The sequence below is a fragment of the Vicia villosa genome, linkage group LG1 (genome assembly GCF_029867415.1).
Source record: "Vicia villosa cultivar HV-30 ecotype Madison, WI linkage group LG1, Vvil1.0, whole genome shotgun sequence".
Classification (NCBI taxonomy): domain Eukaryota; kingdom Viridiplantae; phylum Streptophyta; class Magnoliopsida; order Fabales; family Fabaceae; genus Vicia; species Vicia villosa.
The window spans coordinates 71,053,202-71,069,264 of record NC_081180.1 but is presented as its reverse complement, the minus strand read 5'-3'; the positions used below and the strand labels follow the sequence as shown (position 1 = coordinate 71,069,264).

The following is a 16,063-nucleotide window of genomic DNA, read 5'->3' as shown; positions in this document are numbered from 1 at the left end:
CACTCCTCCTGACGCACCAACCCTCTCCCCGAACCTCCTCTTACCTTCAAAAGACCTATGCGAAGCGGGAGCCGGACGAGCGAATCTAGGTTCGTTGGCATGAATCTTCCTGCCACCAATCTGAACGTTATCCAAAGTGATGGCCAACAATCTCGAGTCCTCGACATCCTTAAACCTCGCGAAACCAAACCTCTTTCCCACCTTATTTCTTCTCGGTGCTATCGATACCTCCACTATTTTGCCAATGCAACCAAAGAGACCAAACAGATCCGCAGCCCTAGTAGAATCCGGAAATTCCGAAATGTACACCGAGGTTAAATCCCCCAATCCTGCAGGGACCTGAGACTTGCTGAACGGGAAAGAATCCCACAAAGGGGCCCAATTCCTGAAATGCTTTCTCCTCACCTCCACCCAATCCTTCTCCCTCTGAAAACCGGCGTTTCTCATGAAGAAGAGAAAACAAACCCAAGAAAGAAGCCGAAACGAAAACAATCTCGAACACAAAGACCAAGCAGAAACAGCTAGAAAAAGAAGAAGAGAAAGAAGATCTCAGAAATCAACAGCCCCAAATCTAAACCTCCACCAAGGAATTTAAACCGAAAATGAAGGAAAAGAGATGGAAAGACCCTATATATTAGAAAACAAAAAAAAATATGAATCGGAGAAAAAACATATGATAAATTTTGAAATTAATTTATATCATTATTGAATAAGATATGATCCAATTATTTATAATATTCCGTCTCTTGTCCTTCACATTAAGCTGAACCTTAATTCTTTTAAATTTATAGTAAGATCATATACAAAAGATGAACTCATTCTTCACACTCTTCCTTACTTTCTTGTTATGACTTCCGATTCACACACACATATGCAAAAGATTAATCCAATAAAAAAATGGATTAAATTCAAGAATTTCGGCCAGAAGCATCACGTTTAAGATAGACATAAGTAAAACCGGCACATGAATATCCCTTTAAACTCTTTTGTCTTAGAATCTCTATAAAAATTATTTCGGAAAAACCGATCTAAAGTATTTGCACAACGTCCCAAATGCCAAGCACCAAAAGACAACCAGAGATTATTATCAACAACTCTACATTTCATTGATGTCTCAGCTCTTGCTAAAGTTACAAATTTACCAGAACTAGGAGATTACAACAACAAAGCAAAATACTCCTTCATACACACTAAAATACTGAATCTTTGAGGCAATAGCTTTCCATGTCAGAATGACATAGTACAGAATAAATTAAAACAAAACAAAAAGAATAAAAACTAAGCCAAAGTTTAGCTATTTATTTTTCTCCATTTTTTGATTCAACCCTTTTGTACAATCTCATAAAAGACAATGTCTTCACATGGACTAGGTGGTTAAGCTTTTCTTATTTAGTTCTTAGTTCTTACCACATGCTCTTGTTGAGCTGGATGTATTACTGAAAATATGCCAATCATCATTTTTTATTCACCCTTGGCCACCACCAATAGTCCTTTTGAAAGTTAACTATAACTATATACCTTGCCATTATTAGAGGCGTTGGTCCCCCTCTACAAGTTTATTATTGTGTTGTATGTGGCCAGCTCATGAGACGATTTTGGAGATATCCTTGCTAGATCTGTTGTATTTCATGTGACTCTTAACTAGCTGCCCAGCTGCAATTGCAGACATGAGCGATAGTTCCCCGGCGAGGACTGATCCGGCTACAATGGTTGCCAGTAGCCGAGAGTTTGCGCCGGGAGAGTCTTTGCTGGCACCCTTCACACCAAGTAAATTAAGACAAGCTGACTGAGATGCAAGTTGTGTTCCTCCTCCCACAGTACCAACCTGAATGATAAGAACAAAGGATCTTGTCATCATTATAGGAAATCTAGTTAATGATACAAAGAAATGGAAGGAATTTTAAAAAAATCAAGTTTGCTTCTACATGAATGCTTGGGTAAAAATGGAAAAGATGTAACATTTGCATTAAGTGTGAATTTCTGATAATGTTGTATTTAATTTCGAAGTGAACATGAATTCCTGTACCTCAATGGAAGGCATGGTGACAGAAATGTGAAGGTCCTTGCCATCATTCACAGCTTCCATCATGGTAATACAATGAGAACTCTCCACATTCTGAGCAGGATCTTGACCAGTGGCTAAGTAGATAGCAGAGACAATGTTGCTAGCATGAGCGTTGAACCCGCCAAGAGCACCAGCAATGGCTGAGCCAGTTAGGTTCTTAAGCATGTTTAGCTCAACCAATGCCTCCACATTAGTCTTCAACACTTTCATCACCACCTCTTCCTTAATTACAGCCTCACACACCACAGACTTACCACGCCCTTCTATCCAGTTCACAGCCGCCGCTTTCTTGTCGGAACAGTAATTTCCTGCCACAACCAAACCAACAGTGCGCATGAAAGCATTAGTAACTACTTTCAATTCAACCATATTAAAAAACACAATATTAGAATTACAGGTGTGCAGGAAAAAAACTTATAAATAAACAAGTTAATGTATTTACCAGAGATTCCAATGACATCCATGTCAGGGAAATCATTTAGGAGAAAATCAAGGACATTTTGAACGCCTTTTGATACCATGTTCATCCCCATGGCATCACCTGTACTGCAACGGAATCTAATGTACAAATTCTTGCCAGCAATAGCAGGCTGAATGCTCTGCAATCTAGCAAATCTACTTGACCTGCACAAATCCATTAAATTATTAATGAACAAACAATAACACATCCCAATTTTAATTTATCACCCTGGTAATCCCAAAAACTGAAAGTATTGATAGCACAATAAATTAGATCATCTCAATCCCTTCCATAAAATGGATTCTATCTGACCTCTCCATCAACTCCAACCCCTAAAAGTTTTGATCTCTCAACATTTAGATCAATCTATGAACTAAGATTTTCCATTAGATTAATCTATGAACTATAATTTTGCATGCGAAACACAGGGTGTCAATCAACACCTAAGTGTGGATCCTCTCCGTCTCATCAATTTATTCCCTCTCTATTCTCTTTATCTCTCTCTTATTTCCCGTCCTACTCCCCAGGACCGTCTTAAGTTTTCGGAGACTCTGTGTAGGTTAACCAAGATTGAAGTGAGACAAATCAAATAGGAGTCCTGTTTTGTCATGGTTTAACTGTGAAAAATATTTTAGAAGGCCTTTTTTAGACACGACTTAAACGTATCAAACTTTGTGCAATGTGGTAGTCCACCTTGCACGCCCTCAAAGGCGGCCTTGTTTTTCACAGACTTACTTTGATCCACTGCAATGATGAAGGGATGTGGGATCAAAGACAAATAAACTTGAAATTTAAATCTATGCCATTGCAGGGGACCCATTCTACTTTTTCAGCTAGATTCAAATCCTTTCAATCAACATTCAACACATCCCTTAACCTAAATTTCTATCTGAGAGGATTCAAAATCCCACAAATCATTTGATCTCAATTGCATCAAAATTAATACACATTTGTTAACCTAATAATAACAATTCACAAGCCATAACCAAATTGGAATAATGAAAAGAAAATAAGAGAAATTCATACTTGTTGAAAGTGAGAGAAAGAGCATCAAAGTTGAGTGGATCTTCCAAGTAAAACTTCAACTGAGCAGCTCTTTTAGCAGATGAAAACCTAACAACAGGTGCTCTAGTCATTCCATCTCGAAGCAAAACCGACGAAGCTCCGCCGCAAGCATGAATAGCTTTACACCCTCTATTAGTACTCGCAACAAGACAACCCTCCGTTGTAGCCATTGGTACTGTATACTCAATTCCATCCAACAACAATGGACCTGCCACACCAACCGGAATTTGCACAAACCCTATCGGCATCTCACAGCACTGACCCAATATTGAATCGTAATCAAAACCTTCCAACGGTAAACCCTCCAAAGACTTCCCTGTTATTGTCTGAACCGCCGAACGACGAATCGCCGCCGCTTTTTGACAATCAGCAAGCCTAGATTCCAACGAGTACGACGGAATTGAACCGGAAACAACCGATTTCACGATCTCCTCGTCTTCGGCTGAGAGATTCACCGGTGCAGCAACGTCGTAAATCTTCGGTGACTGAGCTATTGCTGGTTTCGCGTCGGTGTCGACAAGTGCGGCAGGACACGGTCCTGATATCCTTGAATCTTCCTTAGCGAGGATCTCTTCATCGGAGAGATCCTCCGGGAAGGAAGCACGAGATCCGACACCAAAGAAGCCTAATAGATAAACGGCGGAGGCTACAAGAGAAACAATAGCGGCGGTTTCGGACGCAGTAACGACGTGGAGAGGAGTGGATGTACGGATCTTCTCGCGCCAACGGTGGAGGAGAAAGTACGCGACGGAGAAGAATAAACCGAAGAAAACCGCATTAGCCATGCATAGAGAAGCTGTGTGTGAGTCGGTAGACGCGAGCTTCTGGGTTCTTTGGAGTTCGCCGGGGTGAACAGGTGTAGGAAAGGAATTTTGATCTCTCCGGCGATGCTCCATTTTCCGACGAATTTTGATCCACGAAATGCAGATACAAAAAAGCGAAGGAAAATGGAAGCAACGTACGGAAGAAAAAACCCAGAAGCGAAAACGAGGGAGTTTGGGGAAGAGAGAAATGGGAAAGGGGTTAGAATGTTTTTGTTTGGTTGGTTAGAAAATGAGAGGAAGGGAGAAAATAGTGGAGAATGAATGAATGAGAAAAATTTGTAACGGTTGTTTATAAGAGAGAGAGTAGAGAATAGAAAAATGGTTGGCGCGCTGATTCGTTGCCCACGAGTACTGCGTGTGACGCTTGTTTGAATTTTATTTGAACGGAAGATTTACTATATGTCTCACTCTCCACATGCAACGTGCAATAAACATTTTTGTTACGTGATTTTTTTTAATCTATAGTGCTAATAATTGAAGAGTAGGTTTATATTGAAAATTATTAATTATGATCTCGTATTCCATGCGGTTACGAAATTATAGAATAATGAAGTCAGTCGGTCTATTTATGTCGTCTGAGATAAGATATATTTATCGAAATTTATTAAAGATATTAGTATATTATAAAAATTAATTAATTTTTAATTTTTTTTTAATAAGCAATTTATATTATATTTATTATTTAAAAATTAATAAATATATTTAAATTTATAGAAACTATACCTTTAAAGACATACGTTAATGTTGATTTTTTTTAAAGGTTTTGCAGTATTTATTGCATATAGAAATTTTATATTTATTCTACACGTATAATATTCCTAAGATGCTCACTTACTCTGCTTATTTTCCATTTATAGGAATTTTATATTTATTCTCCGGTTAATATTTCTAAGATGCCTTAAAAAATTAAATTTCAATATTCTATTGGTCTAAATATATATATATATATATATATATATATATATATATATATATATATATATATATATATATATATATACTTAAATTATGTAAAAAAAATTAAGAAAATAGTTAATTATATTATTTTCAAGGCCATTGTTGAGAGCGTGCAAGGTGGACTACTGCATGAGCTTTAAATTTTAAGTGTTAAACTATAGTAACTAAATAGGATCGGATAAATCTTTGTCATTTTTAAAATGTGATTAAATAGGATCTCTGATTATCTTGCCATAGTTAAACCATAATCAATCTATACAAGACCTCCAAAAACTTAGACGACCCTATTCATTTCAATAATAAAATCAGTGTTATTTAATAAAATATTTTAAAAAAATTATAGAAAATGTGTATCTAGAGATAAATATTAATAATTTGTTCTTATTATTTCAATATCTTTGGTATAAAGATATTTATCTTACACATAATGACTATCACAAGATTAGTATTCCATGAAAATGTGTTAATTAAGTTACATGTGATTTTAATGAAGGGTGAATTCTTATTTATCCAACTCAAAAAGTTGGATAAGGTTATTTCCAATATAAAATATTTTAAAAATAATAAATAATTATATTATTTAATAAATATTAAATATGTTAAAATTAAATAGTATTTATGATTGAAGGTATACTATCCAATTTTTTGTGATAGATAAAGAAGTTATTTCCATGATTAATTATGTTGATTTAATGATAAAACTGTCAAGTCATTATTAATTGAGTCAAACAATTTATTTATTAATGTTCCGTTAAGGTAGCTCACTTGTTCATTTTTTGCTTAAATACACTTTTAGACATCTCATTTTGATCAACTCACGAAATTGATCCTGCCTTTTTAGCCTCTAAAGGGTATATTATAATAGATATTTTTGTTGAACATGAAGTGGGTATACTAGATGTAGCTGAATTTGGCGATGAAGGTCCTTTGAATGATGAGGTTAGGAATGATGAAGAAGTTGTTATTGATGAGGTTATAGGTGAGAAAAAAGATGTCAATAATGAAGGTGTTATAGAAGATGCTGAGAATGAAGATACTAATGAAGTAAGAAATTATGGCCAAGGTGGTGATGATGGTTATATTAATGGAGAAGTTGGAGTCAATTATGATGTTGAAGAAGTTGTTATGGAGGAGGTTATATGTGAGAAAGAAGATGTCAACAATGAAGGTGTTATTGAAGATGTTGAGAATGAAGATACTAATGAGGTAAGAAATGATGATCATGGTGCTGAAGATGGTTATATTAGTGGAGAATATGAAGACTATGTTCCAACTGAAGGTGAAAGTGAAAATGGCTTTGTTATACATGTTGAAGGAGAATAATGGGATTGGACACATGAATTACCTACTGAGACATTTGCTGAAAATAATCAAGAGGGTGGTAAACTGAATGAAACACAAGCTGCCTATGAAGAGTCTGACCAAGATGAAAGTGATTTACATACTATAGTTGAAAGTGGTGATGAAGTTGTTCACAAAAGGAAATTCCCTACTTTCAAAGTTCCTGGTAGCGGTGATCCTGTTAGGTTTGAGTTGGGTATGAAGTTTGTCTCAAAGGAACTCATCTTGGATGATGTCAAGGATAATGCTATGGAAAGGAGGACTAGTTTATCGTTCAAGAAAAATGATGCAGTCAGGGTGGTTGTGAAATGTCAACCAAATTTCCCATTTCATATGTTAGTTGCTAAAAGGAGTGGAAGTCAATATTGGCAAGTTACAAATTTGAAACCAAATTATGAATGTGTTAGGTAATGTTGGCAATAAACAAGCTAGAACTAAATGGGACCTATTTTTGAGAGGATTTATATTTGTCTGGAAGCTTGTAAGGCTGCATTTGCTAGCACATGTAGACCATTTATAATTTTAATTTGTTGTCAATGTATGCTCCACAACCTATAGGTTTATGGTACTATTTTGGTTATGTAATGACAATTATGCTTGATTGTAATGCCTTAATCAACATTGGCTGTAATGACAACTATTTTTGGTGATGTAATGACTATTATGCTTGATTGTAATGACAATTAATAGTTTCAATTAATCTATGTTTGGTTCAATTTTCATTGATTCAATTGATTGATTCAACATAATTCATTGATTCAGTTTTCATTTTCATTCAAACATCATTGAAGTTCAATTGAAAATTACAACAACTAAACAAGAATAAATACAGAAGCCTTACTAACATAATCAGCCTTGTTGCCCTAATAAAGAACACATAAACACTTAAACAAGCCTTCCTAGACATAACACTTATACAAGCCTTACAAGACATAACACCTAAACATAATCATTAGAAGTAAATAGCAGCCTTCAAACCTTCAATTCTTCAAGGTAATAAGACAGAGCAATCCCATAATGATCACAACATATGCAACAACTAATCCTTGGCAAAAACTTTAGCTTCTTTTTCAAATCATCGTCTTGTTTCAGCTTTATATTATCCTTCTTCTTAAATTCGTCAATTTTCTTCATTAGTGACAAAATCATCTCCTTTGCATGCACATACATTTCTTCATCGTACCAACTGAAGAAATTACATCCCTTTCGTCCCTGCAACTGCATTCATAAACAAGCAAAACAATGTTAAACTTACGCCCAAGATTCCAAAACAACACATTCACAAACAAACTAGCAAACTGCATTTACCTTGTATAACCCACAACTATTAAACCTACGCACAGAATTCCCAGTTTGTCCATGAAGTAGTGAGAGGTGAATCAATGTCATAGAAGCAATAAACATCTCTTCTTCGTAATGCACAATTGTTACTCGATACAATATATGATTGTGGCATTGATGAAGAGGGAGAAAACAAGGAGGGAGATAACGAGGAAGAAGATAGTTTCTGAAGGAGACAGGGAGGAATAAGTATGTTTCTGAAGAAGACGACTTGGGGAACCAATTTAGGGATTAGGATTTTTAAATTTTCAAGAAACCGAGTTTTATTCTTTTATTAAATTTATAAAATGTTTCATTTGTTTTATTTTATTAAATTTTTCAATTGTATTTTAAAATATAATTTTCCAGATTGGCACTTCCACATATGCGTTTATTTACCATCTGTGCATTTCTGGAGGGGAAAATGGGAGTTAGGACAAAAATTGCAAAAAAAAAAATTAGTATAATGACTATTTTGTTCGATTTGAAAAACGCAGGATCAATTTCGTGAGTTGATCAAAATACAAGGACTAAAAGTGTATTTAAGCATTCATTTTTAATAAGCCATTAAGTTATTTAATGAAAAAAATTACTTATTAATTATTTTGTTGCTAATTATACTATAAAATAATGATAAATTTTGCCTTAATAATTTAAATATTAATTACTTTAGAATATTAAAAAAATGATGGCTTCTAGGGTGGAGGATCATTTAATTCCCTCACCAGTGTACCATTCGATCTGACAGACCCTTAAATAAAATAAGTTCATGCAGTCTCTCCAGTCCTTACCACATTAAATAAACATTTCCACTTTGTATTCACATCCGTTTCCTCTCTATTAGCAAACACGATTGTCTTTCTCATCCATGAGAAATGCTTCAACCGTAATAGTAGTGGTAACATTTATGAAAATAAATAATAGAAATACCAACACCAATTGCACAAACAAATAATTTATAAATGAAAAAAATTGAAATTAGATTTGAGACTTTGTGAATAGGATATGCTTTCACTAATTCCTATGAGAAATATTTTCTAGGAAGATTTATGTTACTGCAACTACTGATATATATTGGAATAAATGTAGACATGGTTGAGTGTGAAAAAGTTTATATGTTATCATTTTAATTTAAAGTAATTTAAATCATCAATTAAATCTAATGATAAAATTTTTATGTTTCATCGGTGAGGAATTTAATTAATCCCTCACCTTTGACGCCACCTAAAAAATATATAAAATATTTTTAATGAGACTGTGAATAAATTTATGAAATAAGGATAAATTTCAATAAACTTCTGGAAAATTCTAATTTTAGGAGTAATGGTATCTCATATGTATTAGAAGTACATGGGTGATCTAATATAGCATTTCCACTCGATTTTATACTATGATCAACCACAGTTGTTAATTAGTGATTAAACCGTTTAGATTTTAAATTTAACTAATTTACATGCATTTGCACGAGAAACATTATTGATATTTTAGATCATTCAATAAATTTTTAATTAAAAAATTATATACTATATAATTTTAAGTCTAACATATAGTATGTAAAAATATTATTGTTATTTTAGAAAGACTTCATGTATACCATGTCGCGGCGCAAAAAATACTTAAGCGCACCGCACGCTCAAAATACAACAGAGTCGCCACCAAATTTTATTTATTTCTAAAATAAAAGAGAAAATATCTATAAAACCCACAAAGATCAAAGGATAAGATGGTCATCGCAACCAAATTAGAGTTTGAAAGTCAGTTATGCAAGAGGAAGATATTAGCACCCCTCGCATTCATTGTATCCAATGGGATCCATTTAGTTAGTCTCGTGACGATTGTAAGTGTGATGTTTACAAAGAAAAGGGGTTTTGGTTTTTTATTATTGTGTTTGACAAGACTTTTGAGTCTCGCTCATATGTATCTCTAGGTACAATGAAGAACTCAAGGCTACATAGTTCTGGGTAACAACACACAAGTGAAAAACTAACAGCAACAAGTAAACCAGTTAGGCAAGTTCAGGGGAGGTGGATCCAGTTTGCACAAAACACAAGTGACTCGATTTTAAAAACAAATCCAACGCCCACCATCTTCTTCTGTCTTATTTGACTCTCTCTCTTTTCCCTCAATCAACATAAAACGCAATGGAAGCTTCTCCTTTCTCATGCCTGATTCTTCGTCTAAACACCAAACATGTAACTTAAACCTCGCCTAAATCTTGCCCACGAATGTGATTTTTTTATCAACTTCAAAGAACAACGCACAAATTTTGCAAATCCGACATCTCCTCCCCCGAACCTAAACTCAAAACTCTCACTCAAGCCCTCAAAGAAACCACGAAAACGATTATGGCGAGTTAGAAACACACATCACAATAATTATAAAGTACAATAACACATCAAAATCCAAACACATACCCTTAACCCTTAAGCACCCCATCCATAATCCAATATTTATCGGTGATTACACATTACAAGAGCAAATAACTTGCAGAAATCAATTGAAAACGAACGACAAAAAAAAGGAAATAAGGTATGTTGCTTCTCTATTTTCTACTCTTTAAGCTTTGTCCTCCTTCTCCTGTGCTCCGTCATGTTGCTCTTTTGCTTCTTGCGGCGCTACTGTTGTTGACTGCTTATCGTTTCTTATGGTTGTGAGGTTGTTTGATGATGAGGGTAAAGGTTGGTCGTGAGTTAAGTGAGTAATAGATGGTTGTTGTGTATGTTTGGTGTAGAGGTTTGGTTCTACTTTCGGGGGTCTACTCATTGATTTTGTGTATGTTTGACTGAGGCTTTAGGGAGAATTCAATAGAGGTTTTGAGATAATTAGGCAGGGGTTCGATATGATTTTTGTGTCTAAAATGAGAGGATGTGAGGCTATTATATAGGAGAAGGGAAGTAAGGGTTAGATGGGAATTTGAGCGATATTGGATAAGGGTTGAGGGGAGATTCGATTGAGAGTTTGTTAGAGGAAAGATTGAGCGAGCTGGAATTTTGATCCAATCTCTTTTCTGAAATCCATTGTGAGGGCATAATGGAAATAATTTGTTATTGAAGTTGTGATTCTTGTTTGTACTGATCCTCTAGAAGGATTATGGGATGTATGTGAGGAATAGTTATGGTCATGGAATGTATGGTTTGTACGTTGCGTGTTATCATGTGATGCTTGTGTATGTGTATTGTAAGTATTTCGTACTGATCTGGATGGGATAATTTATGCAGATGTATGAATGCAAGGTATATGTTAAAACTGATTCTTTGGTTATGTATTTGCACGTGATGTGCGTAGAGCATGGAGGACTCTGTATGGCATAGTGAAAACGTGAATAGAAACCTGGTAACTTGAATAGAAGAGCAATAATATACCTTTTTTGTCTTTTTCAAAAAAAATGAAATTATGAATATTATATATATATATATATATATATATATATATATATATATATATATATATATATATATATATATATATATATATATAAACAAAATGAGTTAGTTTTGATGAAATGGTGAATGAACGTGTTAAGCCTTTATGTAGACAAAATTATAGAACCTTTTTCCATGGTTGGTACAAGTAACTATGGTGAAATGTGTTAAGATATCACCATGGTTGTTAATAGTAATTGTGGTGAAAAGATTTCCTTTTAAATTATAACACAACAAGTTGAAGTTTATTTCCCTCATAATAGAACAACACCCTAGAGAAAACCCTTCAAAATAAAACAACTTCACACGAAAACTCATCTTCACTAATCTCATTTCTTCACTAACATATATCATATTCGATACGAATCAAGGAAAGGAAAGTTGAAACTCACAAGAAGGGGTCACGAAACTCATTTCTTTGACTCTTCTTCTTCTTCTTCACCTTTATAAGTACATGAAATATTTCACCATTATTCATGTTACATTAATATTGTTGTTGTTGATACCTTAAACCATAGAGTTTTAATGTTGCATCTTGTTGTGTTTTTAAATTGATGTTGTTGGAGGTGGTGTTTAGTCGTTGTAACTTAGCAAAGTTTTAAATGTTATATGTGGTGTGATTGAGAGTGAGATTGAACTTTTTTGTGTTTTTATGTTGATGATTATGTTATATGTTGTTGTTGTAATTGTTGTATTATTGTGTGACTAAGCAATGTTTTATTTTTAAATATGTGACTTAGTAAATTATTTTTACTTAGAAAAGTTTAAATTCAAGATGCATTATTTTGCAAGCATTTGATATAAATTTCTGAATGTATTATGGATCATGCGTAGTTATATGAAAGTTAATAGATTGAGTCTGGTGCATAAGAAAGGAGTTTTTCAATTTCTTGAATTCACTGAAAGAAAATTGCTAGACAACAATGAAATCTTTTATTGTCCTAGTATTATATGTGAGAATATCAAAATTTTGAAAAGAAAGTAATATTCAATCACCTATGTTGGTATGGAATCAGTCAAAATTGTACAATATGGACGTGACATGGTGAAGTGGATAAAAATCAAACTGTGACGTTACAAATACATGAAGTTGATGTAGATATGGGTAATCAACTAGAAGATATGATATGCGATATTGGATAATATTTTTTTAGGAAATCTCATATGCACGATACTTTAAGTAGTGACAAGGATAAGTCGTTATATAAGGGGTGTACAAAATTTACATGATTGTTCACGGTGTTAAAACTGTTTAATTTGAAGGCAAAAAGTGGATGGACAGATAAAAGTTTCACAAGATTTCTTGAATTCACTACTATAGAATACACTTTCGGTGACACTATTACCATGACCATATATCCATCGTAGTCTTATCACATTTTCTACGAACATTATTTTTTTTTATTAAGAAAATTTTCATCACAGATCCTATAAAGAACCGTTGTCATATAAGTTGGATGACAAGCTTCAAATCCTAGCATCAACATTTTTCCATTTTTAGAGTAAAAATAACTGTGCGTCCCTTAATATTTTTTTAGTTAAAAATTGAAAGTATAACACCTACGATTGTTTTATTCAACCGTGGTTATAAGTTTCATATATCACTATAGTTGAAGTTCGCAACAGTTGCGAAATTGTTTCCCACAGTACTTTATTTTTCGTTTATAACACACAAGAGTTCCCTAGCGAACGAGACGACAACGATAGCGAAATTTTCACCATCCTCTTCAAATATCATTTCTGGAAGCGAAATCTTCATCATCCTATTCAAATATCATTTCTGGAAGCGAAGTCTTCACCATCCTCTTCGAATATCATTTATGGTGCGTCACCATTCTCTCTCTCTCTCTCTCTCTGACGCTTATGAATGTTTGTGGTTACCACATTTGTTTATGTTCTTATGAATGTGTATTGTTCATGTTTTAGATTTTCTAACATTCACATTTCCTTTATTTTTGTTTAATTGTAATTGTGTTTTGGTTTTATTCAGATTTTGTAGTATATAACCATAGGATGAAAGCTGATAGATTATTGTGTATGAGAAAAGAGTTCTTGAATTCCTTGAAACCATAGGATGAAAGCCCTAGATTAATGTGTATGTGAAAATAAGCTAATAAATTAGAAACGTTTATAGAATTCCATGAATACAACTTTCATTAAATAAACCTTAAGCTGAAAACTTACAAAAAGGTCTGTCATTTTTTTAGTAATCATATCTAAATGATATGCCTTAGAGAAAGTTTGACCAAGTATAATCTACTTCGTCGTCATCATCCGAATCAATTATGACTGGTCTTTTCACCCTTCTTCTTCTAGATCTCATTTTCTGAGAGCTCTCTTGAGTCTCAAAGGTTCAGTACAACCAAAACAACTTTGAATGACTTGGTCCTCTTCTTGATTTTGAGGAAAGTTTTTCATAGGAACAACAACAACAACTTCTATTCGCTCCGCATTGTTGGAAGTTTCAGCAGAAGTACTAATTTTCATTCCTCGTCTTCTCTGATTCCTTTGGATGAAGTTCTTTTTGTGTTTTGGTTCAAAGAGGAATTCCACTTTTATATTGGTTCTTCTGATTCTTCCTCTTCTCTAAACTTTGAATGTCTAAAAGTCAAAAGATTTCGCGCACGTCAAGTTTACTCATTATTGCTTCTTCAACTCTCTACGTTTTCTTCTCTTGAAAGTTGGAAACCTCGAGCTGTTGAATGATTACATCTCTTTGTCTTTTCAAAATTCTCGAATGAAATTGTGTCATTGATGTAATACAAGGTTATATTAAAAAATGGGTGAATTGTTTTTTATGGTGTGATATGGGGTGGATGCTTTCTATTGTAACACACTGATTGTTTCCATAAACCGTAGTTATAAGTAGCACACTATCTAATTTATAAAAACAGTCACACGCTCGTTGTGGTAACCAACATACATACAATCACACGCTACCTAACAAGGGACGTACTACCGTCATTATATGTATTTCACAATCGTCATTATTTGTGTTTTCCAATGTAGTGATTGCCGAAAGAAATGCTTCCATAAGCTAACAAGTTGTCAAACTATAGTTATGAGTCCAAAAATATATTATGTCCAATGAGTTTGGATTATATCAAAATAAATATATGTAATAATAATTGCACATTATACAAGAAATAGTATAAAAATTTAAATCAATATGATGTCTACTTATATTTTATTTTATTTTTAAAAGAAATTATCAAAACGATGTCATTTTGTTTGAGGTAAAAAAGAAAACATTTAATTTTCTGATTTTTTATCGATTCTAAACGATTCTCGCTGGTTTAATAGCTTATCAATCCAGCAATCATACTAGATCAATGACCCATTCAATTCTCGATTCAACTAGTTCGACCAACCAGTCCAATTAGGGAGTACCGTAACAAATTAAACAAACGACTAAATTTAATTACTTATCATAAAAGTTCATAAGGGTAAATGTCTAACACCTACCATTTCAGAGACACGTCGATGATTAACTCATTTGATATTCCATTCTAGAAGAAACACTACCCCGAACCACTCAAACCTAAACGACTAAATAGAACAATTGTTGAAGAACCTCTCGCCAAAATAGTAGCGACAACAACCATTTGATTCCATCTCATCAACCCCGGTCCATATCCAATCACAACTTGCAAACAATGGAAGACTACCTAGAAGAATTACAAACTCCACCCATAACACTAGCTTCCATGGTAGATTGCCCTGATCTCCACCCTCTAATTTTAACCTACCTATTATGTCAACAATCCCAAATCAACACTTTAGCACTTTTAGAATGAGTTTTATCACTTCTCAAACACATACACACTTAACACTTAAAGACATTTCATGTATGAAGAACTAATAAACAATAACAGACATCAATTTCTTACAGAAGTTAAAATTTATTTGCATAAAAGGGTCCCACTAGATTTTTTTTTACAGAATTTAAAATCATTTAAGAGATTAAACTCGAAAAATCTCAAGGACAATTTGTGCATTAAAATACAATGAAAAATGTTTGTGATTGGAACTTAAATGTTTGAATGTTGACAAACTGAACATAAATTCTAACGAAAACCATGTAGAACTTCTTTTGAAAAAGACAATAAGCAAAAAGCATAACAAATGTCATAAATGCTTCAATTAAAGGTTTTAAAGAAATAAAAGAAAGAGGACGCAAACTCATACATTTTCTCACAAATTGTTTCTCTCTGTGACTTGGATTCCTAAGTTTTATAGATAATATTCGATGAATTTTTGCGACCCTGATCACAACAATGAGATCAAATTATATACTACTACAATGTTAACCGCCGACAACAGTTATCTCCACAAAACTTGACACATATCCTCTTATTTGGGCTTCAGTCTTCCAATTTGCTTCCACGCGTCTTCAATGTTAAATCTGCATCAAACCATTCACCACGTTGATAACTTCCTTTTGAACTCCCTAATTGCCTTTGTCGAGAGTCTCTAGTCGATTTCTACAGTGTTGTTGAAACATCCCTAGTGTAACTGAATTCTAGACTAAAATATAATAAGTCCCCAACACCTGATACACGTCGACTTTGACACCTTGTCGAAGAATTGATTTGTGCAAAACCCTTTT

The 16,063-nt window shown here is 33.7% G+C and overlaps 1 protein-coding gene across 1 annotated transcript; it reads right to left on the bottom strand.

The window, feature by feature from the left end:
- Positions 1-1,081: 1,081 nt before the first annotated feature.
- Positions 1,082-4,696, bottom strand: LOC131641374 (3-hydroxy-3-methylglutaryl-coenzyme A reductase 3-like). Its single transcript, XM_058911685.1, has 4 exons — positions 3,552-4,696; positions 2,508-2,689; positions 2,027-2,373; positions 1,082-1,825 (listed from the first exon to the last, which is right to left on the bottom strand). The coding sequence occupies exons 1-4, from the start codon at positions 4,484-4,486 to the stop codon at positions 1,583-1,585; spliced, it is 1,707 nt and encodes a 568-aa protein (XP_058767668.1). The 5' UTR covers positions 4,487-4,696; the 3' UTR covers positions 1,082-1,582.
- Between the last annotated feature and the right edge of the window lie 11,367 nt (positions 4,697-16,063).